The following is a 26164-nucleotide window of genomic DNA, read 5'->3' as shown; positions in this document are numbered from 1 at the left end:
ATCGGATGATTCAGATTACATATACACTAAAATAATCTTGACCATTACTTGAAATCAAACGGTTGATACTATAACCACAGTTACAACGTGATTTGTTTCGGTTAACAATTAAACTAACAATGCTAAGCTGAATAGTAACACCAAAACATTTTCATGTATGATGAAATCTGTTTGGCCTATTCAATTGCCACTAAAATAGCCAATTGCAATTTCCATTAGACAACACACATTGCATCCCAAAATCAAAATGCTACCAATTTTACAATTAAATAAAAAATGAAATGACTAATATAGCCACCTACCACTCAACCAAAATTTAGAGATAAAACAAAACAATACTATAATTTAACACAAAGTCACTAAATCCTTCAAAGTAGAACTACAAAGAAACAAAACTTTTATGAAGAAACTAAAGGCAAAGAAACAAAAAAATAAAAACCATACATTCACACTTTCTAAGTAGACTCAAAAGAAACTCACTTACAATTTCATTTGACAAATTATTCCATGTCTCAATGCATTGACAAAGTATCATTGAAGTAATTATCAACTTCCCATTTACATGATTCAAAATCTTCTTCAAGATGAAAAGGAATATTATCAATAATGCATTCACTCTCATTAGAAACCATTGTAGTAATAACAGGTTCATTATAAGAACCAAATGAATCATCAAACATAAAACCATCATCCAAATCCAAATATTTCTCTCCACTTATTTCTTTAATCCATTCTTGATCATTCATCTTTTCACTCCAAATTTCAATACCAGATGAACAAGATGAACTACCATTACATTCTTCTTTGTTAGTATCAGACTCAACACAATCATTAACATCAACAACATTAACATTTTTGTTACAAACATTCTTTGATAATGTTTTCTGTTGTTGTTGTTGTTGTTGTTGTTGATGTTTTTGTGGTGGTTTGATAATATTTGTAACAGCATCAGCACCTCTATAATCAATTGCAGCTCTATCATAAACCAAAGCAGCTTCTTCAGCAGTATCAAAAGTACCTAACCATTTTCTCCTTCGAAGACGAGGATCCCGAATCTCGGCCGCCCATCTCCCCCACGGCCGACGTCTAACCCCGCGAAACTTCTGATGAACAACATTCTTTATATCTTTATCCTTATTATTATTGTCTTGTTTCAAACAACATTCACCAACAACACCATTCTTGTTTTTTGTCTCGTACAAAGAGGTACCAGAAGTACACACCGCCGGTTTCTTTTTGTTGTTCTTGTTAGCAAGAGTAGAACATTCTTGAAACCTAATCTCTTTCACTGATTTTCTTGTTATTTGAACAAAACCATTCTTGAAACCTTCATCTTCACTTGAAGAATCAGTGGCATCATTATCAGTAACAGTGACTCTTATTGTTTTTGGTATGAAAGAAGAAGACATGAAACCAGGTTTCACAAGCTTTTTGGTAACAGTTTTGTGTTCTATGAATTTTTTCTCCATTTTTGGTAACACTTTAAAGCGAGAAAATGAAGAGTGTGTATGGTATATAGAAGAGAGAGATATTAGAGAGAATCGCAAATTTTAAGGGAATTTTATTAGACTTTCACAATATGCAACAGCTCATCACTGTTTTATAGCAACATCTTTTTCTTGTTTCATTCAAATTGACAAATTCTGTTTATAAATATATATTTCCTGAGAAAATATATATTTCATTATTTCCTTAATTATATTTTCGGTAAGGTAACCAAAAAAAAGTATATTTTCGGTAAAGGAAAGTTTTTTTCAGATATTTTTGCTTATATTTTTTTTTATAATTATAGTTTTTGCTTATATTTGCAACAAGAATCTATTATGCTGATTTTTTTTAATGGTGTTTTTTTTTCTTTCACTGTCGAATTAATTTGGTTCGGTAGTCAGTTCTGGTATCAAGTGATTTCAATCTCTTTCCGATCGTAGTTGCGGGGATCGAACTGTGGTCCTTACTACCAAATTCAGGGTCAATCACCACTGAACTAACTAACGATTATTAATAGCTTATGTATTTTATGTTTGATGTAATATGTGCAAATGTACCAATTTTCTTTTTTTTTACAGTAAAATGTACCTGTTTTCTATATATTAATTATTATTATTATTGGGTTCTTGTTTCCTATTTATTTTAATTTTCAATTTAACTTTAAAGGTTTAGTTTAATAGTAATAGTAAAAAAAATTGTATTTTATCAAAAAAAAAAAAAGAAAAAAAAAGGTCTTAGAATTTGAAGTTCCAAATTTCAGTCTTATTATTTTGAGGAATGTAAATGTAGATTTTTTATAAAAAAAATTAAGTCGTACAATATTTTTTGCCTTGAATTAGGACATCTCCTCTCACCCCAAATTTAATATTATACTTTCTTTTTTAATCCAAATTTTTTTCCCATATATATCAAAAAATATGTTTTATGCTGTCGTACCAAAATATAATATTTTGCATTCACTATTATAAAAAAAAGTTACATTTACTATATAAAATTTTTTTACTTCCGTCAAAAAAAATTTTTTTTTTACTATATAGTTTTTTAATGATAGATTATATTTTTTGAAAATATAGTGACAGTTCAAATATATATATATATATATATATATATAGTGGACAGAATTTAAAAATCCTCAAATAAGTAAATAAATAAATGATTTTCTTTTAAAATGTGTACTAAGTAAACTTAAAAAAAAAAAATCTCGTTTACTTTCTGGATATATATATATATATAGTGGACAGAATTTAAAAATCCTCAAATATGTAAATAAATAAATGATTTTCTTTTAAAATGTGTACTAAGTAAACTTTAAAAAAAAATCTCGTTTACTTTCTGGACACGCATGCTTGGGCACCAAGGAACCATTTTTTGTTACTATTATTATTTCAGTTTTTCCTTTATTGGTTCTATATCATTTTTTCCTTTTATGGTTCTGTATCAATTTTTTCCATAATCTTTTATTACTTGCAATGAATATTTTTTCCTTTCTTTCTAGAGTGTACATGGATTGAGCAAATTCGGTCGATCCAGTCAAATTCATCCAATCCAACCTAAAAAATTGCATTGAGTTTGGTGGATATGGATTTCAACAAAAATGAAAAGACCATAAAAAAAATTGGGTTCCGGGTAAAACCAGACTCAACCCAAAAAAATTGACCGGCCCACTAGTGTTATGGTTTTTTAAATATTTTTTAAGAAAATAAAAAAATTGAATAATTTTTATGAACAAATATAATGATTCCTCGTTTAGCCATTTGATATAAAAAGAAAAATTATTTCGATAGCACACTATCCAACCCGAAAATTAGTGAGTTTATAAAAAAATTTAGTGATTATTTTTATAGTGAAAAAAATTACACTATTATCAAGAAAATACAATGGGCCGGTGAGTAATTTTTATGAAAAAATATGATGATTCTTTATTTAGATATTTAATATTAGAAAAATACAATGAGCCGGTGAGTTATTTTTATGAAAAAATATGATGATTCTTCATTTAGATATTTAATATTAATAAAATTAGAATATCAAATTATTTGTGGGGGTAGAGGGTTAAATGTTGGGGTGGAAAAAAAAATTTAACTTACGACTCAACCGAGTCCAACCCGGAGATTCTAACCAATTCTCTTTTTTAAAGTGTTTCTTATAAAAAGGACCGGAGAGAGTAAGTTTTTATGTATAATTATTACTTCTATCCCTAAATATAAGACTCCATTAAGAAAATTACGGAAATTAAGAAAGTGGATTGTTGTATTAAATTTGTCAACAATTACTGTTGCTTTTAAAATTTTATCATTCAACAAAGAGAATTGGTTCATGTTTTACTAAATTATTTATTAGCGATTGTAAAAAAATTGCACTTTAACTATGGGTAAATTGGTAAACAAATAGTAATTAATGCCATTGAAAATTTGAAATAACCCTTACAAAAAGGGACAAATAAAAAAGATGGTCTTATATTTACAACGAATGTAGTATAAGTTTGTTAAGGCATTTTTATGAAATAAGAGCTTATGAAGATACAATTTTTACTATCGATAACTTAACATAAAAGTTTATTTATTTGCATAAGTTATTTTTCATAAACTCAACAATAAGCTAAACGGCCCTTAAACTTCTATTACTCAAGTCAAATACTAAGGTATTATTTCACCCAACTTTTTTATGGCTTATCTTCTAGTTTTAAGGGAAAATATGACCAACAATAACATAATATAGTATATATCTATAAGACTCTGGATTGATGGAATATAAATCAATTGAGTGGAGTGAAATAAATCTTCCATTTCATTGTTTGAATTTTTTAGAAAAGATAAAAACAAATTTTGCATTCTATGACTTATGTACCTTCCAAATTGGTGATAAGTGCCAAAAAGTGATAATTTTACATATATATTTTATGCACTTATTGACTTGTTTTGCAAGATTTGTGTATATAAGTCCCCGAGAACTTATACATATATGTGTTGATCTAATTTTGGTTAGTTTATCTTTAATCTCAATCATTTAGACAAGTTTTTGGAATTAAAGTTGAAGTTTTTATGAAGAATTAATGTTTGAACTTGAAGATGTTCGCTGAGCTAGAGAAAGCTAGAAACAGGCGAGAAGTGGTAGAGAGTTTCTTATAGACCCTGTTGAATTGGCAGAACATGGAGCCAGAGAAAGCGAGCAGAGCTCAGAGGTGACTCAGAAAACTAGTGGGACGTGTCAACAAACCCAACTGTGAAGTAAGGTAGTTGACTGGGCGAGCTATAGATGGTTGGACTATAAAAGGCCACCATATGCAGAAAAACATAATTCATTCCATTCCAAACACTCAAAACATCACCAAAAGCAGAGATAGGCCTAAGGAGGCAGATTCAAGGGGATTTGAAGGTGGATGCACAACAATAGTTGAGACATCACCATTGATATGTTTATTCATATATATTTTCTTCTTTATCTTTTGTAAAACTATCATGAAAATGAGTAGCTAAACTCTCTTTTGTTGGGATTATTAGATGTAACTAACTCTAGTAATATATATACTTTATGATCATGATCTTATATATGATTTTAGATTATCCATTAATATTGGTGTTGTCCTTGATTTTCATGTTTTAATTCTTGGGTTTAACTTGTTATAGAAATATGCTTTTTGAACCCAAAGAACTAGGATAACATCTATTGAATCCTAAATCCTAGACATAGATTTGGGTTTAATATTCACTTTTTGTATTGGATCTTAATGTTATTGTATTGATTGATGATCCGAGACATCGGAGGTTAATAGGTACAATAGATATCTCGACGTTATTTGGACACGGAAACGTTCGACGAGCGATACGTGATAATATTGATAGATGTCTAAAATCTATATAACTGATTAGGAGAATAGGAATGAGTTAGCGATGTCTAAATCCCAGCAAACTTATCTCTCTGTGATTTCAATCATTTCTTTACATCACTATATTTTCGTACTTTCTCATAAACAAACATCATCAAACCTTTTACTTAAAATTATATTAATTGTTGAACAACATCAATATCGCATCAGTCTCTGTGAAGACGATAAAAATATACTTATTTTTGTACTTTAACAATTGGAGGAAAACAAAATTAAAGGTGTAAAAGGTTGTGTGGGATGGAATCTATTCCATCACATTCTATTTCATTATTATTATTATTTAAATTTAAACAATGGAACGTTATTCTTTTACAATTTTTTTCATCTCATTCCATTAATCCAAACATAGCCTAAAGAAGAAAAAATAATAACATAGTATAGTATATAATTTTGTCCGGTAAGTATAACTTAATGATTGTAAGCAGACAATGTAAAGCAAGTTTACACCAAATTTTATTTATTTGCCATGTCAGGTTAAAACATATAATTAACTAAATTAATAATTATAAAAATATAAATCATCTTTATCCCACATTCCCACGTATTATGCCAGTTCCCACTACCACTCTGTTTTGTTGTTATTAATGCAAGGTCATCACCATCACCGATTAAGAACTTATCTCATGGCAAAAACTACAAGGAGGAATTATAATCCTATGTGATCTTAAAGGATGTTTTGTGGGGGTGGCCGAAACAGAATTCAGGGGGTTGGGGTTTATGAAAATAGTTGCAGAGAAGATGTAGGAGGGAGCACCAAGCACCGCAATGATGGATGTTTGGAATTGCAGTAGTAATTATGCAGGAGAAGATGATTTATAGGAGCAGTTACATATATTTTTTAATTTAATTAAATTATTTTAAAATTAATAATATGATGTGTCAAAATAAATAGTGTTAATTGGTTGCTAGTGTAATATCACCATTACATTGATGGTGTATTTCCTTTCTCTAATTCATATTACAAAATGTTGTATAGATATTTGATATGTTGAGACTCATATTCAAATTTGCAATCTTAATGTTGTTATGTAGGATTTTTATTGTAAAAAGATATATATTATTATGTAAGATTTGGATCCTCTAAATATAAAGGGTTTTGGTTGTTAGGAGTCCCACTTAGTGGACTAGTCTTTTGAGTTAGGCTCTCCTCATTGAAAGCTTGGCCACAGAAAGGACTATTTATATGCTAAATTAAGGTGTTTCACCGAATATTGATAGGTGAGTGAAGCCGTCGAAAAGGATGGGATAAAATCTATTCCATCATATTTCATTCGATTTCATTATTATTTTTAAAATTTAAACACGGGAACATTATTCTAGTCCATCTTTTTTCATCTTATTCTATCAATCCAAACATCTTAAGAAGAAAAAACAATAACATAAGTTTTTTTTTAACAAGCCAAAATGAGATATATATTAATAAAAAGCAGTCTCCCCAACACGAGGTATACCAAGGTAGACTACAAAGAGTCAGGGAAAAAAACCATAAACAAATCATACAAGGCCCAAACAAAGCAAATGATTATACCACCAGCTATGATAGTTTGAAACTAAAGTCACACTCATCGTCTTCAACCACCTATATGAAAATAGTTTGATCTTATCCAACAATTGATGAGAAGTGCATGTTGTGCCTCTGAACAATCTATGATTTCTTTCCGTCCACACAACCCATATGCAGGCAAGCCAAATGAGCGGTAAAAAAGACCGGCGTAAAAACAATAAGTATACAATCTTATCTGGTAAATATAATTCATATTATAAAATGTTCTATAGATATTTGATATGTTGAGACTCATTCAAATTAGGCAAGAGCAAGTTATTCTATAGACACTTTTATTTTTTAGCTTTTTTCTCCAATATTCAATAAAAACAAAAATTTGGTAACAAAAGGAAAAAAAGAAAAAAAAGACTAGTAAAACTAAAATTGATAAAAGAGAGTCCCTACAACAACTTTAATGGACGATCACCTAAAGCAAATTTGATAAATGTACAAAAACAAACGAATCTTCTAAAGTATTTTCACATGCCACATTTTAATCCTTTGATGAATAGTTGATTGATGCAAAAAGTTACTTAACATTAATAAAACAGGAAGGATGATTTGGTCACGGAGAATGATGAATTAGAGAGTAAAATAATAATAAATGAGTTAGAAAGTAGAATGATAAGGAGGTCAAAAACTTAATTTTTGTATGCAACAAAAATATAAGGCAACAAACACCAAATAAACCAAGTCATGGGTGTTAGAGTTTATATCTTATATATTAGTATGTTTTTGGGTTTTTCTTTCCTCCAATTATGTTTTTTAGAAAACTTTAACTCAACTTATTTGAACTTCAAATTTGTTCTCTACAGCTTCATCAGACATTTTCCAATTCTCCATTACAAATTTGTAGCAAACTCTAATACCCAAGTTGGGTTAAAATTTCCTAAAAAATATAATGAGATAAGCCTTTTACTGTAAAAAAAAAATATAAGATATAAAATATAAAACCGAAGAAAAAAAGTATCGAAATTATTAAAAAAAATGCTATTTAAAATTGCAAGTCAACATGTTAAATCCTAGTCACTGTTGTCACATAATTTAAAATTGACCACATCAGCTAAAAATTCAAGTTAGAGATTTTTTTAAAAAAATTATAGGGACTAAAATTATAAATAAATGTTTTTGTTTAAAAATAAAATAAAATTATAAATAAATGTTTGCCGTAAAATAAAAAATATATAAATAAATGTTATTCTGGCAGAACCGTGTGACTTTCATTTACACAACAAAAAAAAAGCTCTCCTTGCGACGCCGTTTCTCTCAGCCGTGTTTCTGACCTAACCAAATCACCGTTGCGCACAGAGACAACAATCCGCCGCCACACCGTCCGCCGTTCTCCACCAATCATCAGTCGTCGTCGTCTTTTTTAAGGTAATAACTCTCCCATCTCTTTATACACTACTTTCAATATTCATTATCTTTGTCAATTTTATCGCAAATTAAACCCTAACAACTTAAATCCCCAATTTTATTGCGTGCAACAAGTTCGAGTTTTTTCTTTCCACAAAGAAATTCATTTTTTCTTTTGAATTAACAATTTGTAGTTTTAATTACAGGTTTAATTTTTTGAGCTTTTAGAAGATGGATGAAGATCAAGAGATGGAGAAATTCGGAATGGAGAATGATTTCGAAGGTGGCGAATGGGTTGGTGGTGAATTCTACTATCGAAAGCGTAGAGAGAAACGACATCAAACCAAAGAGGATGTTCTCTATGGAGTTTTTGCTGATTCTGAAGATGACGATGATGATGAGTATTCTAGTAGGAAGCGAAGAAAAGACCGTGATTTTTCGAAGAAACAGGACTTCACTAAACCGGTGAATTTCGTTTCCAGTGGAAATTTTATGCCTAATCAAGATAATGTTAATGAGAATTTGAAAGAAAAAGATGAGAATGATAGTTATGTTGACGAAGATAGGCCTGGTTTAGGTGCAGGTCTTGGTTTTGGATCTGCTAGCACGTCCGGGTCTGGTTTAGGTTTTAATTCTGGTCCTGTGAATGGTTCTCATAGGAATGATGAATCTGATGATAATGATAACGGTGATGATAAGTTTTTGCCTACTGCGTTTGGGAAGAAGATTAAGGAGGGAGCAATGAGGAGGGAGAAGGAGAGATTGGAGAAGAAGAAGGGGCAGAAGCAGAAGCCTGGTCTAGGTCTGGGGGGATCTGTGGATGTTGGGACTTTCGAGACTCATACAAAAGGAATTGGAATGAAGCTGCTGGCGAAGATGGGTTATAAAGGTGGTGGTCTTGGGAAGAATCAGCAGGGTATTTTGAATCCTATTGAGGCAACATTAAGGGCTAAGAATAAAGGTCTTGGATTTGATTCATCAGAGAAGACTACAATGCTGTTGCCCACTTTGCAGACGGAAAAGAAGAATACATCGGGAGGAGATGTGCAGCCTACAGTTGGAAGATCGAGAGAACGTTCGTGGTTAAAGCAGTTGAAGAAGAAGAAAAAAGAAGAGTATGTAACTGCTGAAGAGTTGTTGGCGAGCAAGCAAGAAGATTCAGAGGTTGTTCAGAAGATTTATGATATGCGGGGCCCGCAGGTACGAGTGTATACAAATTTGTCTGATTTGAATGCTGAGGAGAAAGCAAAGGAAGAGGATGTCCCAATGCCCGAGCTTCAGCATAACGTAGCACTAATAGTTCGGTTGGCTGAGGCTGACATCCAAGAGATAGATAGTGATTTGAGGAAAGAGAGGGATATAGCACTTAGCTTGAAAAAAGAAAAAGAGAACTTGGAAGCTGAGGCATCATTTCAAAAGAATCAGCTGGATAATTATGAGAAAATAATGAGTGTGCTAGACCGAGTTGGAGAAGACAACACCTTAGGAACATTAACATTGGACTCCCTTGCTCAATGCTTTAGAGACATGCACAAAAGATATCCTGACGACTATAAGTTGTGTAACTTGTCATGCATTGCTTGTTCATATGCTCTTCCTTTGTTTATCAGAGTGTTCCAAGGATGGGATCCTCTTCGAAATCCTTCTCATGGTTTGGAGTTGGTATCACAGTGGAAGGCATTGCTTCAAGGTGATGATTGTTTTGATATTTGGGACACATCGTCACCTTATACTCACTTGGTTTCAGAGGTTGTATTATCAGCTGTTAGAATATCTGGTATAAATACATGGCCTGCACGGGATCCTGAGCCGATGCTAAGGTTTTTGGAGTCATGGGAAAAGTTGCTTCCTTCTTCAGTTCTCGCTGATATATTAGACAACATAGTCATGCCAAAACTATCAAATGCAGTAGGTACTTGGGAACCACATCTTGAGACCATTCCTATCCACACATGGGTGCATCCATGGCTACCTTTGCTAGGGCACAAATTGGAGGAGATCTACCGGACGATTCGTTTCAAATTGAGTACTGTTCTTGATGCGTGGCATCCAAGTGATGGTTCTGCATATGCCATATTGTCCCCTTGGAAGACTGTATTTGATAAGGATAGTTGGCAACAACTTATGCACCGTTTTATTGTACCAAAGCTGAAGGCTGTATTTGTATCTGATGAATTTCAAGTGAACCCGGCAAGTCAGAAACTTGATCAGTTTTATTGGGTAATGAACTGGGCTTCAGCTATCCCAGCTCATCTGATGGTTGACACGATGGAAATCTTCTTTACCAAGTGGCTTACAGTTTTGTATCGTTGGTTGTGCTCAAATCCTAACTTTGAAGAAGTTACGAAATGGTATTTGGGCTGGAAAGAACTTATTCCAAAAGAACTTTTGGCAAATGAAACTATTCGATACAAGATCAATTGCGGTCTTGAAATGTTGAACCAGGCTGTTGAAGGTATGGAGGTTGTGCAACCTGGTTTGAAGGAGAAGATAAGCTATATCAGGGTAAGTGAGCAGAGGAAATTTGAGAATCAGCAGAAAGCAGCGGCCTCTGCTCAGCCTGTCAATGCAGATGGTGTGAATGAAATGAGCATGAAAGAAATCATTGAAACCTATGCTCGGGAGCATGGTTTACTGTTCAAACTTAAACCTGGTAGAATGCATAATGGCCATCAAATATATGGGTTTGGCAATGTCAGCATAATAATTGATTCTCTAAATCAAAAGGTCTATGCCCAAAATGAGGAGACATGGTCTTTAGAAACTCTTGCGCGATTGCTAGAGTTACATAATAGATCTCTTAGTAAAAGACGCTGAGTTCTGTGTTGGTTATGTGAAGTAACATCTCAGTTCTCAGGTACTCTATTTCTTTAGGGTTTTTGTATGAGTTATTTTCTCTTGATTTGTTGGCTAAGGATATTGTAGTTTTCGTATGTTTTGTCTCGATATCCAAAACGTTGTGAAATTATAGGCAGATAATACAAGCGAAATGAAGTCATGTTTTTTCTGTTAACTGTTGTTTTGGATGTGAATGTATTTAGAGATTGAGGGAAGGCCATTCTACGTCTTCTGGTTGCATTGGTTCCATAACCAGTTAATTTAAAGCTTACTGTTCCAGAAATTGGGCAATCTTCATGTGATGTTACCTGCTGCTTTAGTTACAATATTTGTTTTTCAATAATTAAAGACAAATTTCACAGAAAATACTATCAGAAAATAATATAAGACACCCTCTTAAATGTATGGCGCTTAAATCGAAACAATGAATAACGAGAACTTATAACTGAAACAATTTACTTAAGTTTCCTATTTCCATGCTTATTAATAAACACACTTCTATAATAGTAGAACCATACACTGAACACCAAACATAGTTAATTTTAATTATCCATTACTTCTTTTTCAAAATTCCGTGCGAAGCACGGGTCTCACACTAGTAGTAATACAATGGTATAAATAGGTAAAATCCTTATACCCTTCTTTTTGGTGAATAAAATCCTTATACCCTTGATGCAGGAACAGTTTGTTTATTATTCTGTTTTTATGCTTTTTCCTTATGAACTTTCATCTGTTTTATTGACTTTTTTTTAAATGTCTCATAACTTGCACTTGAGAGCTGGGGGTTTATTTATTACTATGCTAAATAACTAATCATCTTAGAATAAATCATCCTAGAGATTTCTGTTTAGCATCTTTTAGGCTTAATATTGTAATTTCAGATGAGATTGCTAAACCCTAACCACCCCTTTTTCATTCCACTTCAATCTGTCGTAGTTGGTAGTTCTCTTCCCAAATTGCTTCTTTCTTCCGTCTCCTGTTGCATCAATCCTCAAGCACATTTAATATGCTCACTAGTCTTATGCCTTGACAAATATGTGAAGGAAACATGATGCAATTGAAAATGTAGGAATTTGATTCTGACTAAATACACTAGCAAAGCAACATCAAAAAAGTTTTATTTTCCTTACTCTTATGAGTGTTGTTAAGTATTGGCCATGATGGAGTTTTTGACAACTGCCATGGCCAATTTGTGAGGGATGGCAATGCCATGGCGTTCATGGTGGATTTTTGGCTTCCAGCCATCGATAACACCAACTTAGATTAACACCAATTCGGATTCTTATTATTGAAACATTTGAACGCCAGTCATAATTCTCCATAAAAAAGTAGTTGCTTGACTACAAAAAGTAAATGGTTGTGTGTTTCTTAGCTAGCCCTGTGCTAGAATTGCAACTCTGCAGTTTGTTATTACTATTAATAATCCTGTTACGTGCTGCTATCCATAGTAAAAGTTCTGATTTCAGAAGGATCTTAAGACCAAGGTTTTAAATTGCAGTCGAGGTTGCGGTTGTTGCGATTGCAGTCATTGCAGTTGCTGCAACGCAATCGGCTGTTGCACTATTTATCCACCATTGCATAGTCTTAGTTTATTCCATAAACACTGATTTGAATGTGCTTAAAATACACGGCTGAGAGATTGTTAAAAGTAAGATTTGACACAAATTAGGATTTGAAGTTCATAAAAAAAAAAAATTGTGAGAAAATTTGAACGAACATTGACGAAAACGTATGATGCTGCTTCAGATGCGGTTATGATGCGACTGTACATGTGAATTAAAATCACATCGCAGTTGCGGTGTGATGCGGAGGCTACTGCATCAGCAATACTGCGGCCGCAATTGCGGACGCGGACCGCAATTTATAACCTTGCTTAAGACTACTAAATGGCCTTAAGAATGTTGTAGCTCTTAGTCAATGTGGGATATTTTTCAGTTAAAACTTGACCAAATTCTAAGAATATCCATTAAATATTTTGTTCGAGTTTTGTTGAAGCTTACAATATATATATTATGTGATGAATATGACGCTGTTTAATATTTGCATGGTACTAAGGAAGATGCCATTTTATGCTTCTGTTTGTCAAATGTTCTATCATACAATTTTCATCCAATACCTATTTAAAACGATGCTGTATTTTCCATTTTTCCATGTAGCTAACCAGCTTCAATTCCTCCTGTCAATAAAATGAAATGATTAAATTAGCTCATAGAAATACTCTCCTTGTGCTTGATTGTTTACTATAGGATCCAAATTTCATATCTAGATTTTCGTATTTGATGTAGTCAGTCATCTGTGCAATACATACATGATCATTTTCGTTTTACTCGATGTGCAGGGGATTTTTTTCTTGCTTTCTTAAGTTTAGCTTCCGGACTATGTTGGTGCCACGAAAATTAGTTTGCAAGAGGTAGCCATAGGAAGGGCAATGTTCCATATAAAGTCAATAAATCCGGGAGAACTACTTGTATCCCCCACTCATTTATTGAAAATATACCTGTTTGATCCGGACGAAAAAAAAAAACAATTATTTTTTCTCCGGATGGATAAATCCGGAAAAACGGTGTTTTTCACATCCAGATGGGTAAATCCTGACCCTAACGGGAGCAGGTTTTAAAAACTATAGGGTGGGAAAAAACCTCTCATACCCTTGTGCGAACTAGGCCTGTTCAAAAATCATTTATGAACCAAACTGAACCATGAACTGCGCCCAATTGCACGGTAAAAAACTGAACCATTTACCACAGTTTTATAACTGAGCCAGTTTTTTATTTAACAGTTGAAGAAACAAACAGATTTACACTTCAGTGTGGTGAACTACCAGACTCGCACCTTGCGAGAGGCACCAATGCAATTTCTAAACCGCTGGCACTCTAATAATAGTCGCTGAGTAAGTCAGTAAGATATATTTATTAGTTAAAAAATTGTTGGTGTGATGATAACACGCCAGGAGAACACTCCGGTCGAAAACTTCTCTAATGTGTGTGTGTGGGTTAGTTTGGAAAGCTAGAAATGCGTTTAACTTCTCCAATGTCTTGTCTGGGAGGAGGTATTGAAGAGTAGCTTCTGATGAGATATTAATCTGCATTTCTCAATGATTTGGTCTGTTGTATTGATATCAAGTGCAGCTAGCAGGTTGTTTTATATCCTGAGGAGCGTTTTTCTTTTTATCGGAATCTAGTTCTATTCTTTTATCCGGGCATGTTGTTGACAGATTTTAGTCTGTCAGTTGTATCTCGAGGTTGGAATTAGTTTTTGGTTATGATTGATTTCACAACTGCCAAACCGAAAGTGCCAAACCGAAACACAACTGATGTGCAGACAACTAAGTGGTGAATGTATATATTTTGGGGTGAAAAAACTAAACTAATTGTGTGATTAATCGTTATGAATCCGAATAACAAACGTTATTAGTAAAATTATTCTTTTTTCTAATCGAAAATCCTTTCCGCACAAATCTAATCTCTTGCTCTGTGTAAGACCACAATGAACACCAAAATTTCTGCTCAAGAGAAACGATAGAAATAAAGCAACATGAGCAGATTTCATTGAAAACATACCTCTCATTTCTCAACCCCCATCTTTGACATCAAGCACCATGAATGAGACTCATGTGATAAGTGAGGTGAATTAAGCAAACTAAGGAACCCCCCTAAAACAAATTTTGTTCCTAAATACAAATTTATCCTCCTCCACCTAAGATCCAACTACCACACCCCCTTCAAAGCTCCCCAACTGAGTTTGAGAGGTGTGACTATCACTTTTTCAATGATACACATAAATAACAAAACAAAACAAAAAAAAAAAATCTTTTTAGTGAAGAGAGAGATGTCTAGCCTAACATCATATCAAAACATCAAACTCCATTACCAATCTACTTCCTCCATCTCAAAATATAGCTAAAAAATAGTTAACAAAAATATACGTAAAGTGTAAATTATAAAATTTAAACTAAACACATAAAAAAAAAATTAATCAATTTTGGTTTAGGTTTGGAATGGAAGGAGTGCTTAGAAATATTCGTGAGAAATTAATCATTTCTGGGCACATGTCGTTTTCCTATCCAATGAATATATTTCCGTCTGTTAGAGGAAAGTAGACCCACCCCACCCACAATTTGAAAAATGGATCAGCTACGGTAGACTATTTTGTAAAGTCGTTAGATTGGACGGTTTAAATAAATGCGGTCGATAAAAACAATTTTTAAATCATGACCGTCCGGTACGATTGCATGACTACATAGAAAAATTGACTGCATGGAATTCGAATCCTACAATTTGAGAGTGTAAAAGTTTATATTTTGATAAGGTCTGTGCTCTTGTCCTAATGACATATGTTAAAGAATTTTAAAAAATGAAGTTTTCTATTTAAAAATAAAATAAAAATTGACTTTGAAAAGATTCGATGTACAACTTTTAACACTAATATTCTAGTCCCTCCGAGCATATATATATATATAAGAAACATTTTATTTTTTAAATTCGTTGTAAAATTTATGTATTTAGACTATATTATTGTCTAAATACATTAATTCTACGATGGATCTAAACGGTGAGGGAGTATTAAATAAGGGCACATGTTACCTTTCTTCTTTTGGGAATAATTTCTTCTCCTTTAAAATTTTCTACCAATTTTTCTCAACTTCTTGACCATTACACTCGATATAATATTTTCTTTATAGTTTTATCTCGTTTTTCTCTCTTATGTTTGATGGTTGACATAAAACAATTAAAATTAACTGAAAGAATTGTAGAGAATGTCAATTTATTATTCTTCATTTTGCATTTTCCGTAATGAGAGCATGTCAATAGGTAAATAAAGATAAATTAAATGAAGACATTGAATTCAAGTAGTTAATGAATCCCTAAAACGAATCGTTCAAGAGAATCCATAGAATTAAAAAAAAAAAAAAAAAACCTAGAAGAGGCATCAACAATTTTTTTCATTTATCATATTTTCTTAATATGTGAAATGGTCAAATAAAAAAATTTACAATGAGGACATAGAGGCTCTGTTTGGTGCAAGAAAAATAAGAATTTAGATAAAAATAGGGTTAAACAGTGACAAAATAGAGTATTCTATCATGTATTCTATGCATATCCCGTGAAAAGAAATAAAATGACATTTTAAGTTTAAAATTAAATACTTAACGTTTTTGTTTTAAATAATGACATGATAAATTATTTATTATATTTAAATGGCAAGATAACCTTTGTGACACAATTATTTTAAAATAAATTTTAAATTTTATATATTAACAAAAAATGCAAAAAATTAATTACTCATTAAATAATTTTATATATTTATTAAAAAAATTCATTAACACTATTAAATAAATATTTTTTTAATAAAAAATAAAAAGTAAATAATTATATTGTATATGTTAAATAAGCTAAGAAAATCGTATTTAATTTGTTAAAAAGTGTTAAATAATGTTTTAATACAAATTATAATAGATTTATCATATCTTGTTTATATTGTCTATCAAATGAATTGTATGGTTCAAAAAAAAAAAAAATCAAATGGATTGTAAATGTAAACATTAATTAATAGTGCAATATACATAGTATCATAATTAATTAGTTAGTTAGAGTATCATTAATCATTATGTTTTTTCTTTTCCTCTCTCTGAAAGAGTCTATTTTTCCAAATTTCTCTTTTCTATTTGACTCTTCCTTCATTTCCTCTCTGCCCCCATTACAACAACAACAACATCACATCTGGGTTTTTTCCTCCTCACTTTTTCTCTTACGATCTAGCTTTTTCAGCTCCAACGAGGTTGTCTTTTTTTTGTTGCCAACGTTGTACTTGCTGTCGGTGAGTCCCTGCTTTAATTATGTTTTTTGTTGTGTTGTATATTAATTTTGTTTCATTTTGATGTTCTGTGATTCATGTGTATCCAAAAGTTTGATTTTTTCATTCTGTTATGTTTTGTGTAGCATTATAGAGTTCTTAAGCTTGTAGAAATGGAATAGGGTGGTCTTGTGTTGATTCTATTGTATAACTTCTTTAGAATTTTGTGTATTCTGTGTGGTGAAATGGATTAAATTTGACAATTCTGCAAGTTTATGCGGATGTCTTAGTTTTTGTTTTTATGTGAACCGGGTATCCTCCGCTCGTAACTGCAGAGATAACTCCCTCGAGCCTTCGTGGAACTTAAATGGGGGGCAAAATCTTCCTAAAAGTTTTAACTTTGTTGTGGATGTCATAGTTTTTTTTTTATGTGAACTGGGTATCCTCCGCACGTAACTGCAGAGATAACTCCCTCGAGCCATCATGGAACTCAAATGGGGGGTAAAATCTTCCTAAAAGTTTTAACTTTGTTGTGGATGTTATAGTTTTGTTATGGCTTAACTATACATTTGGTCCCTTACGTTTATTTTAGGTTTCAATTTGGTCCCTTACGTTTAAAAAGTATCAATTTGGTCCATTACGTTTATTTTAGGTTTCAAGTTAGTCCTTTCCGTCAATTTTGCACATGTGGCAGTCAATTTGCATATGTGGACTCACACGTGGCACTTGGACACGCTGACACGTGTACTGTTCAAACGGTGTTAGTGACAAAACTAACGGAAAGGACTAACTTGAAACCTAAAATAAACGTAAGAGACCAAAATGATACTTTTTAAACGTAAGAGACCAAATGTGTAGTTAAACCTTTTGTTATTTATAGTATTTAACTTTGGGTTGTTTGTTTGTGTATGCCAATTAAATGATCAATGTCCTTCAATTAGCTAGTTTTTTTTTTGTATGCATCTATGAAACACTGACAAACAATGACATGACACTCACATGTAGACACCATTAATAATTTTAGAAAAAAAAATTATTAAATGTAACCATAGCAACAATGACACGTGTTAAACACCATACACCCCTTCAATCTGAAGTGTCGGTGCTACATTCGTATAGACTGCTGCTTTGGTGTTTGCTAGTCGAATAAGAAATTATATCTACATTTTCATATGCTAAGTAGCATAGTTTTAATCAAGAAATTTGTCGTTGGCCCTTTGATAAGTTGTTAACTCATTGGCATCTATTTCTTCTTGAAGCATTTCTTCGTAAGAATCGGCTCATATAGGAACACCTTGATTTGGACTTGAATAAGGGGATGATCAAAAGAGACAAAATGCAGAATTTTGTTGGAAAGAATCAACTATGATTCAATTACAGGTTGTTTTGAAGAGGACTTTGTGCAAGCCATTCTATGTCTTCTGTTAAAAGCCCTTCACGGGGGCTTAAAAACGATGATATTCTGGGTCAAGCCTCTGAAATTCTAGGCAGGTAATACATACAAAATGAAGTCGTGTTTTTCATAATGTTATCTTTCATTTTGGATGTGAATATATTTAGAGTTCGAAGGAAGGATATAGAATTGAACAATCTTTACCCTTGTAAATTTTTTACCTTAGTCTCCTGAGTAGTTTAGCAATAAAGTAATCATGTTGTCCATACTTCATTTACATTTGTAAAGGCAATGGCTTGTTGGGAGCCTTAAGAGTTAAAATACATGTTACAACATTTGTTCTTCCAGTTTAGGAGGAAATTGATCTGCGTTGAGTTTACAGTGTTTCTGATATATTTTATGCTGGCCGATATTCTTTAGTGATCTCATTATAAAATTCAGTGCTATAGCAGCCGTGACATCTGCTCTTTTGGCCACTACAACTGCTACACTAACCTGCTCTGCTACCTCACCATAGCACAATTTCGAGTAACATAGACTATCTGTCTGGATTGATTTCCATATTTTCTTAAACATCTTGTTTTGTTTCTTTACTAACTTAGGATTAGGATTATATATTAGTATAAAAAAGGTTACTACTTTGTCTTTTGAAATAACACCCAATATATCACTCACATAAAGATTAATATGATTTTATCATTTTAATAATTCACTTTCTTCCATGGAAACCTGTAACTTCAACACGTGTTATAGATGACAGTTGTATAACCCTATATATTTTTTCCTCCATATCCATTTGATTATTGGAACATAAACATCTCTCCTTCTCCCTATATCTGCTCATTGCATCAACATATAACATTTTTCTAGTATATTTATTCTGCAACTGTTACTTTCATATAATCGTCTTACCTTTATGACTTGATCTTCTGGTCCCTCTGCCTAATTTCTTTTTTAAGTTTGCTGCATAACAGAAACCACTCTGTCAGATTATCCATCTAATAACCTTTATGTACCTTGAATGTTCACATGCCAATTTATATGGCTTTTAGACGGCATGCTTCAAGCAATTATCTTTTTAGATGTAGCTATTACAAATACATTTTCAGAGGGTTACACATCTTGACTCTAGTTCTTGCTGGTAAATTTGAAGCAACTAAGCAATGCATTAAATTGTCGCTGTTTCTTATACAAGTAGGATATGTTGAAAAAAATGAATATAGTATTTCAACATTTTGATGTCTTTTTGACTGTCACTGGATATCGATTTTCTGAACCGATTAAGCTAGTTATATAAAATTAAGCACTAGTTTTTTAATGTTCTGCTTTTGCATATTCAATATAATTTTTTCAATGACAAAAGCAGAAAGTCTTCACAAAGAAGAGAAGACTTTAGGGATCCTACAAAATGAAAGTGGCGATGATGTTTTTCATTAGAAAATTCTGGCCTGCAATATTTTTTTTTTTATTATTATTATTATTTAGATCTGTTGGAGATCCCACATGTACTAGTGACTGGCCAAAATAGTCCATCATTGTACGAGCTAGCTTTTAGAGCTGAGTTAGGCCTTGTCCAAATTCTAAGAAGATGGATTACATAATCTGCTTGAGTTATGTTGAGTTGTTGATTCTTACAATCTTTCGTGTTTAAGTTGTGATGTGATTAAGTTGATACTACTTATGTTGTAGGCACAATCTTGAAAAAAAACTGGCTCAAAGCAATTTCAAAGGCAAGGATGCACTTAATCACGCTCAGGACCTAGACACTATGGTAATAAAATATAATAGTATTTTTCATGTAGCACATTCTTACCTGTAATTGTTTTTCTAGATAATGCAACAATAAATTCTCGTATGTGATTTTTCCTTGCAAGATGCAAAAAACATCATACAATCCCATCAGCTTATAAGTTTATTTGCAGGAACTTTATTCACGAGCAAAGGGGCAAGAAAAAGAAATCCTCTCCCTTCGTGAACAGATTGCTGTTTCCTGTATGAAGGTATGAAGTGCCAACAAGCATTATGTTATATCTGCTTCATTGGCAGTTTAGGTAATCAACTAAATTTGACGGCTGCAGGAGTTGCAGCTTTTGAATGAGAAATGCAAACTAGAGAGGGAATTTTCAGAACTAAGAATGGTCAGTCGATGTCTTTGTAGGTTGTGCTTAACTTATAGCATATAACGAATATAACTTCATTCCTAAAAGTTACATACCATATTTTTATTAGGCAATTGATGACAAGCAAAATGAAGCCATCACATCTGCCTCTAATGATCTGGCTCGAAGGAAAGGTTATCTAGAAGAAAATTTAAAACTTGCCCATGATTTGAAGGTAAGCCTAGTTTCACGAAGATATCAACATTTTATATCTACAACGGATATTATAGTTGTGAACCAATTTCTTTAGTTACTCATTCATGATGATGTGAGGACCTTTACTTATATTTCAATACACTCGAGTGTTGATGCATCGTCTCATACTCACCTGACAGTATATATCATCATGTACTTCTGGTTACTGCTATTGATATATGTCATCATTCTAGGTTGCAGAGGACGAGAGATATATATTCATGTCATCTATGCTAGGATTGCTAGCAGAGTATGGTCTGTGGCCTCGTGTTATGAATGCCTCTTCAGTGTCTAACTATGTAAAGGTATGAAAATGCAGTGCTGGATAAATGATAGATCCCTTGCTATGTATTGTAAACATGTCACCAGTTACATGAACTCTGAATTGACCTTGAATGCCAATTTTTGTTTGAGTTGACAACAACATAGTCAAGGTCAAAGAATGAGTTGAATGGTCACAAGTGATTGGTATACGGATTATTTGGTGTAGTGGGATTAGTGCATATTAATTAACAACAGAGATAAAATTGACCAAAAAAGGAAATTTGATTTTCACCGTACTAATATAGACTTTTAATCCTAACTAAATAAGTGTACAAATAACTCCTAAAGATAAGATTAAATTTCGTAGAATGAGACATGGTTCCTAACAAGACAGCATCCGTAAAAGTAAACAGTAAACACAAGTAGATATTCTAACATTTTGTATGGTCCTTGTCCAGCATTTACATGATCAATTACAATGGAGGATTCGGAATTCGCATGTAAGTTTCCAACACTTTTTATATCTGCTAAATCTTCATAGTGAAATTTTTGGTGTTAAAAAATTTGAGTGAAAATGTTATCAAGCCGCATGTTCCTAGTAAAAAACAAGATGCTATACACAGAACATTGCTCATATTTTTTATTATATGTTCCCTGCTTCATCAATTTCTGGCTGTCTTACTTTATCTCAGGTGGTTCCTTTACATTATATATCGTTAGTAGTGCATTCTTGTTTTAACTACCATGAAAATTTTCATTTTTTTATTTTCTTATATATATATATATATATATATATATATATATATATATATTTGTATTGTTGATCTTGTACTATATTTTCTCGATTTGATAAGTCACTCTTGAAGTTAATGGTTGATTGGTTATTGCTAAAGATCGGTGAATACTTTTTCGGACAGGATAGAATTGGAGAGTTGACTTCCGGGCAAGAAGGCCATGCAGATAATGGTAATCATATTGTTGAAAGTCCGGGTTCTGCAAATTTGACAAATCAAATTCATAATGAATTCATGGTGCGGTACTATTAGCTTGTATCTTCTTGTATGCCATGTCCTTATATTATTTGTGTCTATCATAGTAGACTATCTCTCATTATTATTAATTACAATTTGACTTTACATTTCAGTTTCAGCATAACTTTCCCCAACAAAATCTTATTGGCAATGAACAAAGTCATCAACCAATGAGCAATATGACAGGATATATGAACCCAGGTGTTAGTGGTGATGTAAATGGAGCATTCAAAAGGGCCAACTATCCGGAGATTTCTAATGCTGCAGATAGGTTGGTATTGTTAAGATGCATAATGTCTCGACAAAATTTAAATAGATTAACCTTATGATTGATCAAAAGAGAAACACTAATAAGAACTCCTCTCACTATTTCGCCATTTTTTAATGTGTATGTATCCATGGAAAAACTTGAGCAGGGACCTATTTGATCAAATTGGTGCCCAAGAGAGAACTGGAGATAGAAATTTTGTAAATGGCAATGGCGGCAACTTGTACCAACCTTCAAATGAGCATGATGAGACCGCTTCCAACGTTTCTGAGGGTAATTTATGTTTTTCACTATAATAGATATGATACCATTTTATACTAACAAGTCACATCTTTCTAGATGGCCCTGGCATTGAGAATTTTCAAATCAGTGGTGATGCTATTCCTGGAGAAAAACTTCTTGGATGTGGTTATCCTGTCCGTCGAACTTCTCTATGTATGTTTCAGGTAAAATTCTTTCAATCGGTATTTAAATTTTCATCCATATTAATTTCCATCTATTCTATTACTGAAATCATCATAATTCTTGGGTTCATGTCAGTGGGTTCGGCATCTTCAGGATGGCACTAGACAGTACATTGAAGGTGGTTGAACATTTTACTTCTCGGTTTTTCTTTTTATTTTAAGTAATTATTTCTTGTTTTTTGAGTAGAGTGGTATGATACAAGTTCAATACAATATTTATTTTACGTGCGTTTTTCTTGGTTCAGGAGCTACAAATCCTGAGTATGTAGTTACAGCTGATGATGTCGATAAATTGATAGCAGTTGAGTGTATTCCAATGGATGACAAAGGCCGTCAGGTTTGAAATAAATTAGTTATACATATCATGATCTGTCATATTTACTGCATATATTATAAGACATAATAAAAAGATGCTATACTTTAACAGAAATTGATTATTTTAATTTAGGATATGTTTGATAAAACCGAACATGTCAGCAATCTAAGTTAAATACGGATATATATTAGTTTAACCACTTGTATAATGGTTACTGAGCTCTGACACCATAATAGAACTCAGTGATGTATAAGAAACAGAAAGTGAAGTTAAAAATGAGAAAACATTTAGAGCATTTCTAATTAAGTAGCTTCTTAACTAACCAATACTTGTAACAGTACTGCTGACTCGGCACGAATCTGGTAACAGACTCTAATAACCAATATGTGAATCATTATTCACTCAAATTACATATATAGCAACAGAAAATTATGTAATGTCCTAGCTAGTGGGAGAAGGATCTTTTTATATGGAATTGTTGTTTGTAGTGATTTCATCTTCTGTGCTAAAGTGATAATGAAGGAAACAGTTTGTGTTAAATTAATAGTTCATCGTTAGTCTACGAGTTATCTCAATAAGGGGCATCCTCATATTGCCTTCTCATTTTTGTCAGGGGGAGCTAGTGAGGCTTTTTGCTAATGACCAGAACAAAATAAAATGCGGTAAGTTAATTTTCTGCTTAATCTTAGAAGACTTAACTCTAACTTAGCACCTATCTCTAATATTTGTTCTAAAATCTTTTGAGGCCGTGATACCACACACACAATGTTCTTAGATATCATTAAATATTTTAGAGTATCTTGTAACATGAGATGTTAAATATTAAAACTACACGGTAACTACAACCATGTAAATTTTTGTAAAGGCAGTTTTGCATGAACAACTTAGGCACACTATTGCTTATATTCACACGTGTGTGGTGCGTGGTGCAATATTTGTCCCATCATTTATTTATTATTCCTCCTTCGGAGCTTTCTAATTGTGGTCGTCTATGTGATAACTTTATAGACCCGGAAATGCAGCATGAGATTGATACATACCTGTCCAAAGGAGAAGCAATTTTCAGTGTTCTACTTTTGGTAGGTCTGCTTTTAGTTGGAAAATCCTTTAAGTTCTCAGATCATATTAATATATGGGTCTTGCTAAGGAGTGTCCTTAAGGATACTGATTGAGGAATCAAGAAACGAAAAATATCCGTTGAAAAAAGTGCAACATCTAAAATGTCCATTAAGTCTATACATTTCAATATCATTTCTTAAAGATAGAGGATATAATCTGTTCTTTATACATCTTAATTTGCACCCTCACGTTTTGCGGTTATTTTTGACAGACGGATTCTTCTGACAATTGGGAACAAGCAACTCTATTCTTAAGACGATCAGGATACCAAATCAAAATAAGTGGCACTGAAGCTCCAGTAGTTTCTGAGAAATTCTCAAAGGACTTATCGGTATGTAATTCAAATATTTCGGGTGTAAAACACTTGTGAAACGTTCCATGAGCTTAAGTTTTTGTTGGTGCAATAGTTTGACATGTACATATATATAGAATTTTCATTTTGTGCATTATATTATTCAATAGAATACTACATTTTTCTGAGTTGATCTTAAGGTTATTGTTGTTTCTTGTGTTTAACAAGTTATGTTCCATTTTCTTTTATGGATTATCTACAGATCAAAGTTCCATGTGGTCTCTCAACACAATTTGTGTTAACATGCTCAAATGGATCTTCTCATCCTCTAAGCACATATAGCGTCCGGTAATTACATTTCCTGTGTTTCACTTTCATGTCGAATACATGCTAATTTTTTGTATTCCTTTTATTCATTTGCAAACGTTTTTTAAAATCTCATTATTAAAATTCATATACCATTGGAATTAGTCACTGTTGGAATAAGTTTATTTAAACTTTAAAGTAGCACAGGAAGCATAGAATATTAGAATTAACACATTAAATAAATAACTAATTCAATGGTGCATTATGACATGTTTTGAACTTTATATGTTTCTAATTTTCTTTTGCTCTCTGATATTCATTCTCTTCAGTGATTGTAATATTGAATTAACAACATATACATTACCTCTTTCTTTGTAGAATGCGAGACACACTTGTGTTAACCATGCGACTCTTCCAGAGTAAGGTAATTCTATCTTTTGCCGACAATTACTCGTACATCATTAACAATGTTAAGCAATTCCGATGATACAATGAAGTTTTTCTTATATGTTCTCTACAAAGTTTTTTAAAAATAAATTCTGCATAATAGTTTACCATCAGTTTCTTTAACAAAACGTTCATTTTGTTTGGACCTTCTTTTGGGGAGACACAGGTATTGGATGACAAAAGGAAAGGGAAAGCATGACCATCGACAACCAGTTGCCGCGATTAATCCCGCACTTTTTATATGGAAAAAAAAAAATACAAAACAGATGAAGCAAAAATTACAGTATTATTTTGTTTTTGTGGAATATTTGGAGTCACACTTGTTCATATAGACCAGTTGTGAAAATAATTTAGCATATAGAAGCTAAGAAAATGTAAGGTAAAGATAGCAATGACAATGTTGTAACATTTTTTCCTACCTGAAATTACATTGTAACATTCTTTTAGGTAAATTAGGGAAAGCTAAGTTAGTTAAGTGAGAGCTCTAATATTTTGTATGTACTTTTACAACTATTGTACAATATACATACAAGTTATTTTTGTAATGTTGTATGTATGTGCTATATAGTAGTATATGATGGACTCAATTTACATTCTATAGATGTGTTAAAAGTTACTGTTATGTTTGTATCTCTGTGTGTCAAATATGATCACACAAGGTGTATATTTATATGAGAATAGTTAATATACAAAAGGAAACAATATCAATTACAGTAATTACTAATTGAATATCAATCAATACTAATTGATTGATAACGGATTCTTAACACTCCCCCTCAAGCCGGATCGTAGATATTGTATGATCCGAGCTTGTTACAAATATAATTCACTCGAGAACCCTTGAGAGACTTGGTAAACATATCAGCCAATTGGTCTTCAGATTTGACAAATTTTGTGGTTATTTCTCCTGACAGTACCTTGTCTCTTACATAGTGACAGTCTATTTCTATGTGTTTGGTCCGTTCATGGAAAACTGGATTGGACGCAATGTGAAGTGCCGCCTGAT

The 26164-nt window shown here is 32.4% G+C and overlaps 3 protein-coding genes across 4 annotated transcripts; 2 read left to right on the top strand and 1 right to left on the bottom strand.

Annotated features, from left to right (window-relative positions):
• Window positions 1-512: 512 nt before the first annotated feature.
• LOC123886913 (ethylene-responsive transcription factor CRF6-like) lies at window positions 513-1546 on the bottom strand. The gene has a single exon (XM_045936185.1). It carries the CDS (start codon window positions 1467-1469, stop codon window positions 513-515), a length of 957 nt encoding a protein of 318 aa, XP_045792141.1. The 5' UTR covers window positions 1470-1546.
• Window positions 1547-8119: 6573 nt separating this feature from the next.
• Window positions 8120-14771, top strand: LOC123883256 (septin and tuftelin-interacting protein 1 homolog 1-like). Of its 2 annotated transcripts, XM_045932003.1 has the most exons (3): window positions 8129-8294; window positions 8480-11130; window positions 13450-14771. In XM_045932003.1, the coding sequence occupies exon 2, from the start codon at window positions 8505-8507 to the stop codon at window positions 11088-11090; it is 2586 nt and encodes an 861-aa protein (XP_045787959.1). In that variant the 5' UTR covers window positions 8129-8294; window positions 8480-8504; the 3' UTR covers window positions 11091-11130; window positions 13450-14771. The 2 variants fall into 2 exon arrangements, with proteins under 2 accessions (XP_045787958.1, XP_045787959.1); XM_045932002.1 differs by lacking the exon at window positions 13450-14771 and having other exon boundaries at window positions 8120-8294; window positions 8480-11389.
• Window positions 14772-16700: 1929 nt separating this feature from the next.
• On the top strand, window positions 16701-25774 carry LOC123883255. The gene is made up of 20 exons (XM_045932001.1): window positions 16701-16928; window positions 18164-18395; window positions 19987-20068; window positions 20220-20297; window positions 20376-20435; window positions 20527-20631; window positions 20846-20956; window positions 21374-21415; window positions 21833-21946; window positions 22060-22217; window positions 22363-22487; window positions 22554-22660; window positions 22755-22797; window positions 22924-23015; window positions 23608-23656; window positions 24003-24073; window positions 24325-24444; window positions 24668-24753; window positions 25090-25135; window positions 25325-25774. Exons 2-20 carry the CDS (start codon window positions 18319-18321, stop codon window positions 25355-25357), a joined length of 1599 nt encoding a protein of 532 aa, XP_045787957.1. The 5' UTR covers window positions 16701-16928; window positions 18164-18318; the 3' UTR covers window positions 25358-25774.
• The last annotated feature ends 390 nt before the right edge of the window (window positions 25775-26164 follow it).

This window comes from Trifolium pratense, linkage group LG5 (assembly GCF_020283565.1).
Source record: "Trifolium pratense cultivar HEN17-A07 linkage group LG5, ARS_RC_1.1, whole genome shotgun sequence".
NCBI lineage: Eukaryota > Viridiplantae > Streptophyta > Magnoliopsida > Fabales > Fabaceae > Trifolium > Trifolium pratense.
The sequence above is the reverse complement of the archived record's forward strand: the minus strand, read 5'-3'. Positions and strand labels throughout refer to the sequence as shown.

Excerpts from the sequence above, each read along its gene's own strand:
- LOC123886913 (XM_045936185.1), bottom strand. The coding sequence starts at position 1,469 with ATGGAGAAAAAATTCATAGAACACAAAACTGTTACCAAAAAGCTTGTG.
- LOC123883256 (XM_045932003.1), top strand. The coding sequence starts at position 8,505 with ATGGATGAAGATCAAGAGATGGAGAAATTCGGAATGGAGAATGATTTC.
- LOC123883255 (XM_045932001.1), top strand. The coding sequence starts at position 18,319 with ATGTCTTCTGTTAAAAGCCCTTCACGGGGGCTTAAAAACGATGATATT. Across the intron at positions 20,069-20,219 it reads CTCAGGACCTAGACACTATG|GAACTTTATTCACGAGCAAA; the intron begins GTAATAAAATAT and ends GTTTATTTGCAG. Across the intron at positions 21,416-21,832 it reads GGAGGATTCGGAATTCGCAT|GATAGAATTGGAGAGTTGAC; the intron begins GTAAGTTTCCAA and ends TTTTTCGGACAG.